Source organism: Tachypleus tridentatus, chromosome 12 (assembly GCF_004210375.1).
Source record: "Tachypleus tridentatus isolate NWPU-2018 chromosome 12, ASM421037v1, whole genome shotgun sequence".
NCBI lineage: Eukaryota > Metazoa > Arthropoda > Merostomata > Xiphosura > Limulidae > Tachypleus > Tachypleus tridentatus.
Window position 1 is genome coordinate 46262720 of NC_134836.1, and position 17598 is coordinate 46280317.

General features: G+C 33.6%; 1 protein-coding gene across 1 annotated transcript in view; it reads left to right on the forward strand.

The window, feature by feature from the left end:
- The first annotated feature begins 10305 nt into the window (after window positions 1–10305).
- The window catches only part of LOC143233191 (uncharacterized), a 34559-nt gene continuing 27266 nt past the window's right edge, over window positions 10306–17598 (forward strand). The window contains exon 1 of the mRNA XM_076469158.1: window positions 10306–10638. Within this exon, the coding sequence (XP_076325273.1) occupies window positions 10566–10638 (73 nt within the window). The 5' untranslated portion in view covers window positions 10306–10565. The remainder of the gene's footprint in view (window positions 10639–17598) is intronic.

A 17598-nucleotide genomic window follows, 5' to 3' on the forward strand; every position in this document is an offset into this window, starting at 1 on the left:
CGAATTGTTTTTGATGCCAAAATGACAGAGTTAGAAATTCTATCCAAGAGAAAACTCAGACAGAAATAATATAAAAAGTATTCATAAACACAACGTGCAAAATTTCAGCTGCTCATATATAATTTAACTTATAACAAAATAAAGTAAGTTTTTGATATACAGTGTTTTTCTGAACTGATTTAAAATTTAAACTGAAAAATTGCATTATATTTAAAACAATAAGGTTTTGCTAGTTGCATTATCGTTTGCTAGAAAATTTAAGCACTGTTATCGTCCATTGTAAGACGTGTATATAAACATTATTACTAAACTTGTGGAAATGCTGAACAAAAAAATAAAAAAAATATTTGCATTCCAAGTAATTAGGTTGTCAGTCTATGCAGTGTAAGTATGGTCAGTTGATTATAGAGTTCGAGCTAACTTGATTAACAGAGAAATAATGAAACCAAATGCAAAAAGATAAAGTAATTAGGTAACTTAGAAACCGTAAGATAAGGTAATCAAAAGCTAAGGCAGATTATGTCAGGTAAAACGTCATTCTAACATGAGAAAACAGAAAGGAAATGTCATTTACAATAATTTAAACTATTAGAGGAAAATTTTGTTTTTTTCTTAATTTCGCGCAGAGCTATTCGAGGGCTATCTGCGCTAGCCGTCCCTAATTTAGCAATGTAAGACTAGAGGGAAGGCAGTAAGTCATCACCACCCATCGCCAAATCTTGGCTACTCTTTTACCAACGAATAATGGGACTGACCGTTACATTATAACGCACCTACGGCTGAAAGGGCGAGTGTGTTTGGTGCGACGGGGATTCGAACCCGCGACTCTCGGATTACGACTTGAACCCCTTAACCCATCTGGTCATACAGGGCCGTATTAGAGCAAGGAGACTTATCTAGTGCCTTGTTATTCAAAGAAATTACACTCTACTTGGTTCTTTAATTAATAATTTTAGAATTGTTTACGCAAAGCATCCCAAACAGCCGAAGGATTACTTGCGCATGGACGTTCCTAATTTTGAACTGATATACTAGAGGGTGGGTAACTTGTCAACAGCACCCACCGTAGACTTTTGGGCTGTCATTCCTGATCAGTTAGTGGAATTAGACGTTACTATAAAATTCTACCTATAAGAATGATAAGTGTGTTAACCAGACAACAGCTATTTGGTAATCACCCCTAAATACATAATTGTTCAAACCTACATGTTGGAAAACCATATTATTTATACTGTATGGCTACATCACCAATCATGTAAATTAACCATGCTTTTTTCTTTACTCATTGACTGTCTTTCATAAATACGAGATTGATGATTTAAAATCAAATGTATATCAACGTATTGGATTTGGCGAGGATTAGCACACACTCTACAGAATACATGATGACTGCAAAGATCGCACCTAGAAACGAGTTTGATGAGTTGGCTGAGGATAACGGAAAGAATAACATACAATTCTTGAAACACTCTCTGGGTGTCCAGATTTTGAATAAAACTTAGAATTATCTGAGTGATTTTGGTGAAGTTTGGTCATCCTAAAATAAATAGTGTTTAAACGTAAAAAAAAAATAAAAATATGACTTTCTGTATCACTACCCTGTATGTTGACAAGTTATCGGATCTCACATTCATTGGCCACTCATTGGCACAGAGTTATGTCTGCGGACTCACACCGTTAAAATCAGGGTTTCGATACCCATGATGGGCAGATCACAGATAGCTCATTGTGTAGCTTTGTGCTTAACTCCAGACAACCAAACACATTCATTTAAACTGGTTTGGTTTTTGGAATTTTGCACAAAGCTACTCGTGGGCTATCTGTGCTAGCCGTCCCTAATTACGCAGTGTAAGACTAGAGGGAAGGCAGCTAGTCATCACCACCCACCGCCAACTCTTGGGCTACTCTTTTACCAACGAATAGTGGGATTGACCGTCACATTATAACGCCCCCACGGCTGGGAGGGCGAGCATGTTTGGCGCGACTCGGGCGCAAACCCGCGACCCTCAGATTACGAAGCACACGCCTTAACGCGCTAGGCCATGCCAGGCCCTTCATTTAAACTATTAATTTGAAGTGAGAAGTTCATTATAAGTTTCTATTCAGAGAAAAAGAGAGAAAACAAATAAAATCAGCTACCCAAAGGATAGGGCATATCATCCCAAAAGGGAACGACTATTTTTTCATTTAAAAAAATTCGATTCTCATTAGAAGAAGTGACATAAAGCTATTCCAGAATGGTACTTAAACCCTAAGATGTTCGTTTACATTATTTTTCACTGTTAAGACTCGTTCTTGACTCTAATACATTCGGACATGCCAGTTGTTTTATGGCATCACTGTATAAATATATCTCACGAGAGTTGATCCATGTCTAACGAAGCCTCCTTAACCAAGAAACTCCGGGATTGACTCATTTACTCTCAGGACTGCCACTAAGGCGCTTACTAACTGTTTAAACTATCCAATTCTTAGAAGACGTTTATAATAGTCCCCCACTAGTACAGCGGCAAGTCTATGGATTTATAAGGCTAAAATCAGGTGTTCGATTCCCCTCGGTGGGCTCAGCAGATAACTCGATCTGGCTTTGCTACATGAAAAACACGCATTTACAATAACTTTTGGATTACTGCGACAGGGCGTAATACGGTTTACTTGATTTATTAAACTTTATATATGTCCTGCCTAATAAATGTGTTTAATTCTTATTTTACAATTATTGTGATTTCTTGTTCGTATTATCGAAGTAACATGCAAATAAGAGCTTGACAGTTTCGTTCGTTTTTCTTCCTTCTAAGTGGTTTTCATACGACCCATAAATCATACAAGGAGCGCACGTTGTTATTTTAAACATACTGTTTTTAAAAGATGAAAAGTTGAGGACAAAAAAATCGAATTTAAAATTAATCATTTAGAATACTTATTTCCAATCCTCCAAATGTAAAAAAACAAAAATCCTTTTTGTAAAAACAAAACAAAAACACTCGTCTAACTCAAAAACCTCTTTGTAAAAAACACGCGTGTAACTGAAAAATCCTTTTCATAAAAAACAAAACAAACACGCGTGTAACTGAAAAATCATCTTCGGAAAAAAAAACGGCCCAGCATGGCCAGGTGGGTTAAGGCGTTCGACTCGTAATCTGAGGATCACGGATTCGAATCCCTGTCGCACCAAACATGCTCGCCCTTTCAGCCGTGGGGGCGTTATAATGTGATAGTCAATCCTACTATTCCTATTAAGAGTATTCCAAGAGTTGGCGGTGGGTGGTGATGACTAGCTGCCTTCCCTCTAGTCTTACACTGCTAAATTAGGGACGGCTAGCACAGATAGCCCTCGAGTAGCTTTGCGTGAAACTTAAAAACAAACAAACACACAAAACAAAAACACGTATGTAGTTGAAAAATCTTTTTTGTAAAAAGTAATACAAAAACATGCGTGTAGCTGAAGAATATTCTTCGTAAAAAATAAAACTAAAACGCATGTAGCTGAAAAATCTTCTTTGTAAAAATAAAACAAAAACACTCGTCTAGCTCAAAAATCCTCTCTGTAAAAAACACGCGTGTAACTGAAAAATTCTCCTTGTAAAAAACGAAACCAAAACATGCATCTAGCTGAAAAATCCTATTTGTAAAAACTAAACAAAAGCACGCGTGTAGTTAAAAAATCTTCTTTGTGAAAACAAAACAAAAACACTTGTCTAACTAAAAAATCCTTCTTTTAAAAACAAAACAAAAACATGCATCCAGCTGAAAAATCCTCTTCACAAGAAGCATAAACACAACTAAACGTCCACTTCAAAAATCAAATGTTATTTGAAATTCTAGAGATCTTATGAAATGCCAAGTGTCACAGCTTCGAAGTACATCACAACAGAATTTATTATAAGTTTCTTATGATGTAAAGCACTGTCAAAGATAAAAGTTATTTTTTTTTGTTTCAAGTTAAGCACAAAGCTACGTAATGGTATATCTGTGTTCTGCCTAAGACGGGTGTCAAAACACAACAACAAAAACATTTATAAGTTTTTCAGACTTACCTATCTACACATATAAAGACTGAAACCACAAAAAATAAAAAAGTAAATATTTTCTGTTTGCCTGTAAGGTTTGGTTTATTTTGAATTTGGCGCCAGCCGTCCCTAATTTTGCAGTGTAAGACCATAGGGAAGGCAGTTAGTCATCATCACCCCCCACCAACTCTTGGGCTACTCTTTTACCAACGAATAGTGGGATTGACCGTAACATTATAACACCCTCACGGCTGAAAGGGCGAGCATGTTTGGTGTGACAAGAGGAGTAATTAGCATCTGTTTTGTAAAGTACGTCACTTTTATGTTCATTGAAACCATATTTCAAGTTACGTTTAGTTTGACCATTATATTTTGTGATGACTATAAGTGTGCTTTACAAGTTACAACTTTTACAGTAAAGAACATTTGTTTGTTTGTTTAAAGTTAAGCACAAGGCTAAATCCCTACCTAGGTGGCCGGGCACGGCCAGGAGGTTAGTGCGCTTGATTCGTAATATCTGAGGGTTGCGGGTTCGAATCCTAGCCACATCAAATATATTCACCCTTTTAGTCGTAGGGGCGTTATAACGTGACGAACAGTCTCATTATTAGTTGGTAGAAAAGCAGGCCAAGAGTTAGAGCTGGGTGCCAATGACTTTCCTGTAGTCTTACACTGCTAAATTACAGACGGCTAACACAGATAGCCATCGTGTAGTTTTGCGCGAAAGTAAATAAACAAACAAACCCTGTCTAAATTTCCAGATAACCAATGTAGAGATTAAACAGTTTAGTTCACATAAAATAGAAAACAGTAGCAAAACAATTTATATACTATATTCATGTAGCTATGATAAGCTAGTTAGACAGAATTCTTATTTGGTGTTAAACACAAAGGAACACATCCTTGCTGTGCCTACCGCAGGTATCGAAACCCGATTTTTAGAGTCTTATAATTTCTCCCACTTACCATTGGAGGTAGTCAGGCAGAAACGGGCTAAATTCAGCACCTGAAGGCTATCTTAGTTGAATAACATTATATATATATATATATATGGAGTATATGAAACGAATTAATAATCAATACATACATATCTTTGTATGTGGGATATGTATTTTCACCACCACCAATGAAATATTTCAGTTAATGTTATGTCTTAAAAGTACATTATGACATTTAAAGTATATCCCGTTTTGGAAATAATTGCTGTTATTAATATTCTTATTTGCTCAAATCATACATTATCTGATTTTAGAGTTTTGTGCAGTTTATGTTAAGTACATGGGCTACCTTTAAACTTTTAAACTTGATTTACTGTGACGTTAAGCGTGCATTAAAACAATTACTGAAAGTGGATTCTTCTTAAGGCAGTTGAATAATTTACTCTTAATATAATTATAAGCTTAATCGGTTTAGTTGATATACAAAACTTTTTAACCATTGATGTTATATTACATCTTATACAATAAACGCTTTAAAGAACGACTTGAAACAGTATCCAGAAACAAACACAGGAAAAATATATTCTCAGAATAGATTTGCCTGTTCTAAAACTTTTAACAAACACCACACCTCATGTTCAGGACAAACCAATGAAAAAATTCAACATTGATCCTAAAGTTTTTAAAAATGTTAAGGTTTCTTAATTTAATGTAAAAAATACTATAAATAGATATTGTCTTTTTGAAACTTCTGTGTGACAGTAAAATAATAAATGAATAACACATAATAAAATCAGCAAGCGTGTTAAAATTATCTTAATGAAAGTAAGTAATTGTTATACAGTTTTTAATACTATATTTTTTATGTTTCTATGTGTTATTGTGCTTTAGTGAGAGTAAACTATTTTCTAAGATAATATTTGAAGTGTAACAGGTGTTTTGAAGACGTGTCTTGTTTAATTTCTTACGACTTTTTGTGATCAACAGAACGTTTCTTAACTTGTGAAGAAGCCATAACAACTGACAGACTAAATTTATCGTAATACATAGTTAGCAATTCAGGTTTTTTCTATAGAGATATAATCTTCAATAGCAAAGTTTCACAATAACTTTCACAGGCGTTATATTAATCTCCAGCATTGTAATACATATATTATGAAAGCTAAGTTAGAGAAGGGATGAATATAACCAGTGATCTGCACATAATGATGAGAAATTAATGTATTATAAGTATTTTAAACATGTATGGTAAGCTAATATTTCACTACATTCATTCCATCCAAGTGCTGCTAGGAAATTGAACTTACGTAAAAATACCTTAAAACGATTTCTTACGTATTAAACCATGAACAAGTATGTATAAAACATCAATGATAACAAGAGAGTAACTTATAATGATAAAAGATTAAATTAAATATACTTATGTTTCTATTTTTTTAACTAACGAATTTCAACCACTTAGCTAATACTGACGAAAAGCTATGTTTATTATTAAGAAACAGTCACAAGACTTCTTGAAACGTTTTTAGAACCAGTGCTTAAGGAAACAGTTCTTAAAGTATAGATGCCAGCATTATTTGTAATTTGTTCATAAAACGTGCAGTCTTTGTGTGTATGTACATTCAGGTCTGTCTTGGAATAAGTTTCGACGGTTCTCTGTGGACATGAAGAGATAAGATGACAAATATAACAAAAAACAACTATTGGTTTACAGGACATCAAATCAATTTCTTTACCACTTACGATGGCAATATAGCTATTAAAGATTTGGTGATAAATGTGGTGGAGTCGCAGACCGAGTAACAATATTGGTAATGTTTTACCTAGAATGCCACACTAGCCAAGAGCTAATTACAGATTTAATAATAAACAAACTGCACTATTTTGGTTACGAACTTTCGAATTGAACACGAACCATCCATAAGTGAATTCTATAAGTGTTAGCGATTCCGTAACTAGATATTAATATGCTAACCTTAAATTTGATTCTCACCTGAAGATGAGCTAAACGCAGCTTGAAAGCTTATGAGTAAAATAATGTACTTCGTTTAGTTCTAGATAAGAATTATTTAAACATCATATCTAGCGGACTCTTCTCAAATTTGTTTACTTTTTTATTTTGAACAGATTACTCTAAATTCTTCTCTTTTATGTTCATAATCCATCAATCGGTAACAAATAATCCAAATGACTTTAACGATGGTGAGTAAACAACTATTTCTTTGTTTGTTTTCAGGCAAAAAAATTACACAATGGTTTCTCACCCCTGTACATAAAAGTTAAGTGTAATTCAGAATCTCTACTGAGCTTTTGTGTTGAAGAAATGTGCTTTAATTGTATCTTCAGATGTATTAGATTCTAGAATGTACCAAATAGCAGTCACTTATCAATGTTTTAGCAATTATTTATTTATAGTCTCAAAATATGAAAAGATATCATTTTAAAATCAGAGCAGAATTGAATATCATCTTTCCAGTTTCAGTCTTGTAAACGTTGTTTTGTTTTTTTATAATGAAATGACCAGGTGACACAGATTGTTCATTTTTCAGACTTATATTCAGATTTACTGGTAGATTTTTTGGTAGATCTCTCTCTCTATTTAGAGAGAAGTGCTTTCGTCTCTCATCTCCGTAGAAACGTCTATCCACTGAATTATGTCGGGTTGGAACTCGATTGGATTTCTATTCAGAGCGGGTAGAAGATCAGTGGGCCTACATATGCCATAATACATAACGAAAAAGACCATTACAAGGTTTAATTTTATTGTGTCATAATTTAGAACCGTTAACTTACCAGACATTATTGTGGCCTATGTGGTTACTTTTAATAACGGGTTTAACTGCGATATTTTTAACACACCCATAGCCAAAAATATCTAACCTCCAGGAGCATATTGCAAGCTTTATCACTGGATGTTGCGTTCCTCAGCCCAGCAGGGTTACAACCGGTCATGTTAACTTAGACAATAATTTGTACTTTCTAGCATTTTAAATATATTGACTTGTTTGTGTAATATTTGCAAGATATCTTTACGTTAAGACACTTACACGTAATAAATAAATAAATAATCCATTGACTTCAATTATGGAGAATCATGTGCAGATATTCTGTTCTTTTTTTTTTTTTTGAATGAATTTTTTTCAGTGTAGTAGCTAACAGCCATCATCACTTTAATATGCTAACAGCTTGTTCTTGTTAATTTGTTGTCGTTGTTTTTGAATTAAGCACAAAACTATAGAATGATCTATCTGTGCTCTGCTCATCACGGGCATCGAAACTGAGTTTTTAGCAATGTGATTCTTCAGATATACCACTGTTCTACTAGGAGTTTATTTGTTGTCTTGCCCAAAGGCTACAAAATGGATTACTTTTCCTGCGTCAACCACGCGTATCAAGACCCAATTTTAGGTTTATAAAACTTCATATTTACCGTTTAGCCACCGGGGAGGAATTCTAACAGACAGATAAAAAACAAACTTTCCCCAAAACAAACATAACGTACAAAATATTTACCGATTTTCAAGCCAGGAAGAATGTGTAGAAGAAACTTGAAGAAGATGAAAAAGTGTTTTTTTCTAATAGCAAAGCCACCTCGGGCTCTCTGCTGAGCCCACCGAGAGGAATCGAACCCCTGATTTTAGCGCTGTACTAGCGAGAGGCAGATAAAAAAGATTGTGAGCCATTTGAATAATTTGTATTTGTAGCACATTCAAGTGACTTTCAAGTAACCATTGTGTTAGTCAGAAATAGGTTAATAAAGTCAGACGACGTTTAAAAAACGAAAACCTGTTCTCTTGGATAACTGTAGAAATATCACATTCGTTTGATAAAAAAAATGTAACTTAAGTTCCAAAGTTTTGTAAATTGGAACTATCGAATACTCACGCTTCTTTACTTTGCTAAATAACTTGATTCGCCTTTTTGTAATTAATGTATTTATTTCTGTTTAAGACTTGTAAAGATTTTATCGTGTGTGATATAATGTATAGTTTGTTTCCAATGTCGCGCAAAGTTACACGAGGGCTATCTGCGCTAGCCGTTCCTAATATAGCAGTGTGAAACCAGAGAAAAAGCAGCTACCCATCAACACCAACCGCCAATTCTTGGGCTACTCTTTTACCAACGAATAGTGGGATTGACCGTCACTTTATAACGCCCCAGCTGAAAAAGCGAGCATGTGTGGTATAACGGAGATTCGAACCATCGATCATCAGATTATGATTCAAGTGTCTTAACCATCTGGCCATGCCGGCTAAGGTTATAAGGTAAAATGGTTTTCGAAACACATTGTAAAAAAAAAAAAAATAACATGATACAATGAAATTTGGAGTCTTCAAAATTCAGTTAAACTAACTTGTCAACATTTGTTAACTTTAACTCATTTTAATGTTAAAGTTTGAACGCAAAGAGACAGGCATTAAATAAATATACATGGCAAATACGAACGTGGCAAGAAATACTTTATTAGTGAAATTATTTGAATTGTTAATACTAAGAAATAGATTACGTTTTATCATCCAGAGTTGATGCCCAAAATTCTTATGAAAACGAAGTTGGAATACCAATATAATATGTCAAAAAAGTGCCACACGTTTCTGCATTGCTAACAATGTATATTTTGGTACATATATTGGTTACATCCACTTTGATATATAGTGGTATATTTGTCATTATAATCGTTTATAAGTACAGTATTTCAATATCTTTAATTTTACGTTAATTTAGTACTGAAATTGCATACCTTAAAAATCACTGCACTACTTTACAATATTGTTCTTTCTAAAATGTTAGCTCATGATCAATTTATAGGACTAATAAACATGATTTGTTTGTAGTCTAATAAATCAGAATAAAAATTATTATTTTCAACGTTTCAACCAGTGAATTTTCAGGTGTTATATCAAATGTTCTTGTATGCGCCACAACTCGAAGGGTTCTTGAGAAATTACCAGAATTAGAACGGCCAAACCTATGATCTCGGATACTGACACTCGAACCACGTTGTGAAAATAATAATAATACGCATGATAAAAACGAAAATAATAGTCCGAATAATTATACCATTAGTAATACTAACACCTCGTCTGAATTATTCCACAAAACTATAATATTTTGTCGAAGGATACACGCGCTTAATTCTTTTTAATTGATATACTATATTTGATTTTCTTACAACAAATAGATTTGCACTTATGTACCGAGATATATTTTAGAATAGAGTAAGTCATCACGATTAGTTCGCCTTGTTCATACTCAAAACAGGTGGGCGAAGGATTCCAGTGAACTTCGAAAGATGGCGCTTTACTCCAGGATAGGAGCAAACGGTATATTCAAAATTCCCACAATTTGTGATAAAACCGAACAAACAGCACCGTCACCTGATTCCGTGAAGGCGCGAGTGAGAAACTTGTAGGCTAAGTCCTCCCTCGTCTGCTCATCCAGTATATTATAAGAATGAATAAATAACAAGTTTATCTTTTTGGCAGAGACTGCCAAGAACACACACGCACACACACTGAAAAGCTTCCTTTTTGTGTGTGTGAGAGAAAGACAGAATGCAATCAGTTACATTCCCATTTTCAAGCTAAAACTCTATTACGTGAGGATAACGCCTGAAATGAGATTCGCGCTCAGTTGCTCTCTATGTAGAGGAATTTTCTTCTACTTCATTCTTGGGGTAAGACTCACTGGTAAGTAACGTTCTAATCTCCTGTCTGCTCTGTATTTTATTCTTGGGGTTAAGGCTCTCTCACTGGTAAGTTATTCTCAGATATATTTTGTTCTGTAAATATATTTTTCATAAAATTGAAAAAGGCGAAATTAATAAAATAAAATGTAATATTGTTTGACAACGCCACCTTAAAACAGAAATCATCAAATTACTTTAAAGTATTTTTATTTTGAATGATAGTAACGTAATTATTTGCGTTGTCTATATCTAAACATGGTAAGGTACTAACTTTGCGGTTTCGCCTCCTATATAGATTTACTATTTGGCTACTATGTGTAGTATAAGTTATAGAAAATCCAAAATGATGAGGGGCAGTTTTTCGAAGAACCATGGAACACCACGAGGATAAAATGTGGAGATTTTATGGATGTTTTTGCGCTTTTAAATTTCCATTTTTTACGTTTCAAATCCCTGTCACATCAAACATACTCGCCCTTTCAACGGTGGGGTTGTTATAACTATGTACAGTTACTTAAAACGTTCAGTGACCTGTGTATTATAGGTTAATTTTTATTGTCTCAGAAATGAAGGTAACCTTGTTTTCTTACTTACTGTGTGTCCCTGCATGGCCAGGTGAGTTAATGCGTTCGACTTGTAATCTGAAGGTCGCAGGTTTTAATCCCCGTCATATCAAACACGCTCGCCCTTTCTATGGTGGTGGCGTTATAATGTGACGTTCAATCCCACTATTCGTTGGTAAAAGAGTAGTTCGAGAGTTGGCGGTGGGTGGTGATGACTAGCTATCTTTCCTCTTGTTTTACACTGCTGAATTAGCGTCGGCTAGGGAAGATAGGCCTCGTGTAGCTTTGTGCGAAATTCAAAACAAACATATCTAAAGTGTGTGTAATATTTTTTGTTTCCAAGTTATCCTATATTAGTGTTTAATGTGTACAAATGAGAATTAAAATTAAATGATTTTAAACTGCAATAGTTGTTGTTGTTTTGAATCAAGCACAAAGCTACACAATGGGCTATTTGTACTTTGCCCACCACGGGTATCGAAACCCGGTTTTTAGCGTTGTAAGTCTACAGACATACCAAACTGCAATAGACTATAAGTGATTTGACGCTTATGGTTTATCTGATTCACTGTATAATACAACATTTTTTAATTATTATTACATGGTTCAACAATTTACATTTATTATTTGACAAACCACAAACATTATAAATACCTTGGGTTGCAATATTATGGTAATAAAATAATGATATAATTACGAATATACTAATTCACGTTTAAAAATAGATTTGTTTACCTTAGCAGGTTGTGGCTCCACGGTAACTCTGAGGGCTTATCGTGCTAAAAATTGGATTTCGATACCCACGGTGGACAGATAGTTCATTGTATAGCTTTTTGGTGAACAATAAATAAATAATTTTAGATGTTTTTTGTTTAGTCATTTCTGATCGTTAATTCTAGAGTTTATCACGGTTAGAAAGAAAATAAAAGTTTAAAAACACGTTGCTTAAAAGAAAACCCGATTTTTGTTTCTAATAAAAAAGAAATACGCCATATACTGCATAAATTTCAAGATTAAAACTAATTAATATTTTTCCATTGCAGTCATGTTATTTGATTATATTCAGTAAGTAAAACTTTCATTTGTTACAAAAATTACAGTGAAAGAATGATTTTAACTGCTGTTTCAGATCGCTAAGTTAAATATTGGAATGTGTGCTTGAGAAATACTAATGACGTTTCATAAGCAAAAACTATACAGTGGTAAACACTATGCTACTAATATTTGTGTGTAGAATAATTCCCAGAAAACAGTTCATTTCTGTGTTGGTTGACTAATATCTATATTTATAATTATGTTTAAAAGGTAAAAATAAATGGCTCTGTAAAATGGTAATTTCCTTCATGCATGAAAATAACACAGAATCGTTCCTGTGCTGGTAAGTGTGTTTGTTTTCTTATATTAATTAATTAAGTAAATCAATAGCAAGAACATATTGGGTTATCTGATGTGTTCACCGATGAGAATCGAGCGCCTAACTTTAGCCTTGTCAATCCGCAGCCTTACCGCTGTCCCAACGAAGGACCCTTACAGTTTTAGAGAATAATAATAATATTTTCATTTCATCTGAAAGTGTACATACGTAGACTAAAGTATACTCAGTTGACAAAAACACTGATTTTGTATATATTCTGACGAAATTATTTCATAACTACCAACGTTACCACATTAAACCATTTGAAAATTTTGAAAAATATGTTTCTTAATGTTTCTAGTGGTTATTTCTACAAAATATAACATTTTTCTACGTCTATTAACTGAATATAAGTAATTTTAACCAGTACTAACCGGTTCATCTTCCAATTTGTAATTAAAATCAGTTTCTGTCAATTATATTACACTTTATTAAACTTCTATAGCAACTATTAAAATCGGCCAGATAGTTAAGGCACTATCGTACTCTGAGGGTCGCGGGTTCGAATCCCCGTTACACCAAACATGTTCATCCTTTCCGCTGTGAGGACGTTATAATGTAGCGTTAAATGCCATTATTCTCTGATAAAAGAGTAGGCCAAGAGTTGGCGGTGGGTGGTGATGACTAGCTGCCTTCCCTCTAGTCTTACACTGCTAAATTAAGGACGGGTAGGGCAGATAGCCCTTGAGTAGCTTTGCGTGAAATTATAAACAAACAAACGATTTCGCTTTAAAAACCTCTGGTAATTGCTTTCAGTAACATTCGTCATTATGAAAGATTGCTCCAATCAAAGAACAGTATGAATTATGAAGAAACTGTCAAGTTTGGTTTCAGAAACTGCAATAAGAACAAGAAAGTGATTTTCTATTTCTCAAAATATCTAATATCACACGTACAAGAGTTACTTGCATACACCAACCAAAAAATGTACCACTTAGACTGCTTTCTATTGGTAGAATCATTTCACTGAATTCTCTACATAATACAGCACAGATTTTTCCTGGTTTGTACTTATAATATGCAAATAAATACGACAAATATTTTTTTTCTCATGTATCTATAGAGATATCCGGTAGGTGAATTTGCAAGAGTATTCTTTTGTTATATATAATTTTAACTGAATTATTTTTTGTATGCACAAGTATAAGGAACATTAATTTATCATATATACTATTAATATTCTAAGTAAAGTTGCTTAACTCTTTCAGTAACCTATGTATTATAGGTTAATTATTATCGTCTGTTGTTTCAGAAATGAAGGTAACTTTTGTTTTCTTACTTACTGTGTGGCCCTGCATGGCCAGGTGGGTTAAGACGTTCGATTCGTAATCTGAGGGTCACGGGTTCTAATCTCCGTCGCTCCAAACATCCTCTCCATTTCGTCCGTGAGGGCGTTATAATGTTACGGTCAATCCCATTATTCATTGGTAAAAGAGTAGTTCAAGAGTTGGCGGTGGGTGGTGATGACTAGCTGCCTTCCCTCTAGTCTTACACTGCAAAATTAGGGACGGCTAGCACAGATAGCCCTCGAGTAACTTTGTGCGAAATTCAAAAACAAACAAACTTACTTTGTAAATTTTTATCACACGACTTTTCATTAAAGTTTACATCTCTCTCTAGATGAAAAAGGATTACAGATTATTATTTATTTACTTTAATTTACATTAAACATTAATCATTGTGGTATTACCATTACTTGTACAATGACTTTCCTTTCATGGCCAGAACTGATCTGATCGTCTTTCTTCGGTTTTGTGCCCCTTAACAAATGTACTATAACAAGTCTGTTAATTTTTTGGGGGGTTGGGTTTGGCGATTAGTTGCCTTTCGTAACCCATATAAACAAAACCTATTATATTCCTCTGATTTTAATACTGTTAGATAGTTTAATTTACTTTCTTACAAATGATAGAACAAAAGAACTATTTTCTTATCATTTTTACTGTAAACACGTAGTGTAACAATTAAAGTATATTTTACTTTAAAAGTTCTCGCTGTTTACTTATAATTTTAAAGGTGACGTTATTACAGCAGATCGGTTTATTTACTTTACTTCTTTTTTGAATTTATTTAACAGAAAAGCAATATTCCAACAAAGTAAAAATGCATCTCAGGACGGCTGGTATGGATGTTAACTGATACCAATAAAAGAGAAGAACGCTTTGACCTAAGAAGGTGTAAACATTGTTCTATCTTTATTAGTATGTGTTAATACCCATGCCAGCCGTCCTGAGATACATTTTTACTTCAAGTGGGTTTATCGTCATCACGAAAGTGAAGATTATTAGTATATGGAAACAGATTTGGATTTCAATTCTTCTTGGGTAATATGTTTATCTGTTTCTTATCTCTTTCAGTTATTTATAGATTGATGTGTTTAAGGTTATTAAGGTTCTTCTAATAACATATAATAATTTTGTTGAGAATATATACGCATAGGAATAACTGTCAACGTTAGCGTAAGTCATGAATTATTTGAAAACAAAGGTGCTTTATAGAGTATAACCACAAAGAGCTTAAGAAAATACGTTTTTGTCTGTCACACGACAAAGTAAAATACTTTCTGGTCAGAGATAATTCTTAGATTGGGAATTTCTTTTTTTAAATTTGCCACGTTCCACAATAATATTTATTATCTGTTTTATTAGAGTCTGCTCTAAGTTACACGAGAGCTATTTGCTCACAGCTGTCTCTAAATTTTAACTAACATTCTAGAAACAGAACAGTATCTACTGCTAACGTTTAGGTTTTTTGTTCTTTTGTTGTCTGAGTGAAATGTGGTATTTACTGTGGCCCTTATAGCACACCAATATGTTCTGTGTGCAGAACACGGTTTTGCAGCAACGAGCCACAAACCATGAATTTGCAACTTTACAGTTTTTTGTCTTTAACCACTGGGCTTAGCCATATTTGAAACATTATATCTAACACTTTATGGAAAATAGCATGGATTTTATTTTACACTTTTACAGACGGTTTTCGTAAAATAGTATTAAAGAATATTCCTATCAAGGTCATTATATTTATGTGATCTTGAATATCTCACGCTTAATAATAATAAATTTATCTTAATAATTTATAGTAGAGAGATAATCATATAAGACTGATTAAGTAAGGAAAAAATAAAGTCTTAGCCATATTTTCATCCTCGTGTAGGCCCGGCATGGCCAAGCGTGTTAAGGCGTGCGACTCGTAATCTGAGGGTCACGGGTTCGCATCCCGGTCGCGCCAAACATGCTCGCCCTTTCAGCCGTGGGGGCGTTATAATGTGACGGTCAATCCCACTATTCGTTGGTAAAAGAGTAGCCCAAGAGTTGGCGGTGGGTGGTGATGACTAGCTGCCTTCCCTCTAGTCTTACACTGCTAAATTATGAACGGCTAGCACAGATAGCCCTCGAGTAGCTTTGTGCGAAATTCCAAACCAAACAATCATCCTCGTGACAATTCTAGAAAGTGAAAGGTTGGAACTTTTGGTTAAAAGGCCTCTGTTTTGAACAATACATTAACATACCACAACATATCTCTAGAATACCTTACACATATTTACTTACATAAAATAGGTGGATGGTGTGCTACTTCATGTGAGTGGTTGAAAGTTTTGTATCTAAAACTGTGGTGATGTCGTGATTAGTCAAGAGAAGGTTGGGTTAGAACAAGTCTATCCATGACTTTCAGTTGGGTATGATAGTTAGTGCTAATATACTAAAATGCTTTTTGTGGTTGGTTTTCTTTTAAAGGTATATTCCACTGACTCCGTGAACAATGTTTGTCGAACTAGTAAAAGTCTATCAATGAAGATTAAAAATTATGATTGGAGGCTGATCGAAGTAAAAGACGATTGGACAGAGAAAATGTTGTTTGTTTCGCCCTTCTGCATTTAGTTTTGTTAATATTGCGAAACAAGAAAGAACTTAAAATGAAACACAAAGTTTATCTTAATGAGTACAAGACAACGATGGCATAAGACAAAATTTGTGATTTGGTTCCTGATGAGGTAATCCATATAAAATATTTAACAAACGTTTTGTCTTACCTGATAAACAATCTGGTGATCAAAGTTAGGTAAATATTTCCACATTTTCCCACATCCTTTCTTCACCTCTTGATGCTTATTACTCAATTTTGTTTAAATTTTCTATTTTATATAACAAAGACCTTTATAGAAGCGTTAAGAGATTTTAAAAGTAATTAACATGTTTAGTTTCTAATTTAATTACTTTAGAACTTAACGGACTTAAGGTGACTGTCCTGATATTTTAATGAAATAATGTACATAATCCACAGTTACCAAGCGGATTAAAATTGTATAAGAAAGTGAATCGATGAAGAAAAAAGACAAGAATGAGCTCAATTTCAAAATTTTATATGATGTATATTGACAAAAATTAACATTATCTTAACTGTCAAAGAAATATCGTCGCTGATTAATGCAGTAAAATATTAACAGGCATTTAATAACACAGCTATTTAAATGATAACATTAAATATGTTAGTAAAATAATAGGGTTTTCATAATAGGGCTCTTATAAGCCTTGCGCTTCATATAAATATAAATTTGCGTCAAAAATACACATCAAATTTAAACATGTTGATTAGAAGTAAATCAGAGGTACCATCATGACTTTTACAATGTTTTGTCAATTTACTTTTCAAAAATGTTATTTAGTGCAAAAAATTATTATTATTTTTTAATCTAGTAAAGCGCTATATGTGCATTTATTTATTTATCCAACTACTTTGCACTTGGAAATTTACAATAATATTATTTGTTTACTTTTGAACAGAAATAAATATGGCACAATATTATTTGTTCTATTTCCACGCAGCTGAATGTTCTCATTGCTAATGTTTACTTGCTTTCTCCACACAGTGAAACTTTCCAAATCCACTTTCCTATTTTACGAAACTTTCACGATATTTTCTCTATTGGTTTTTTGTTCACAATGAAATCTTTGTGGTGCTTGTATCACTAGCTCATCATTCC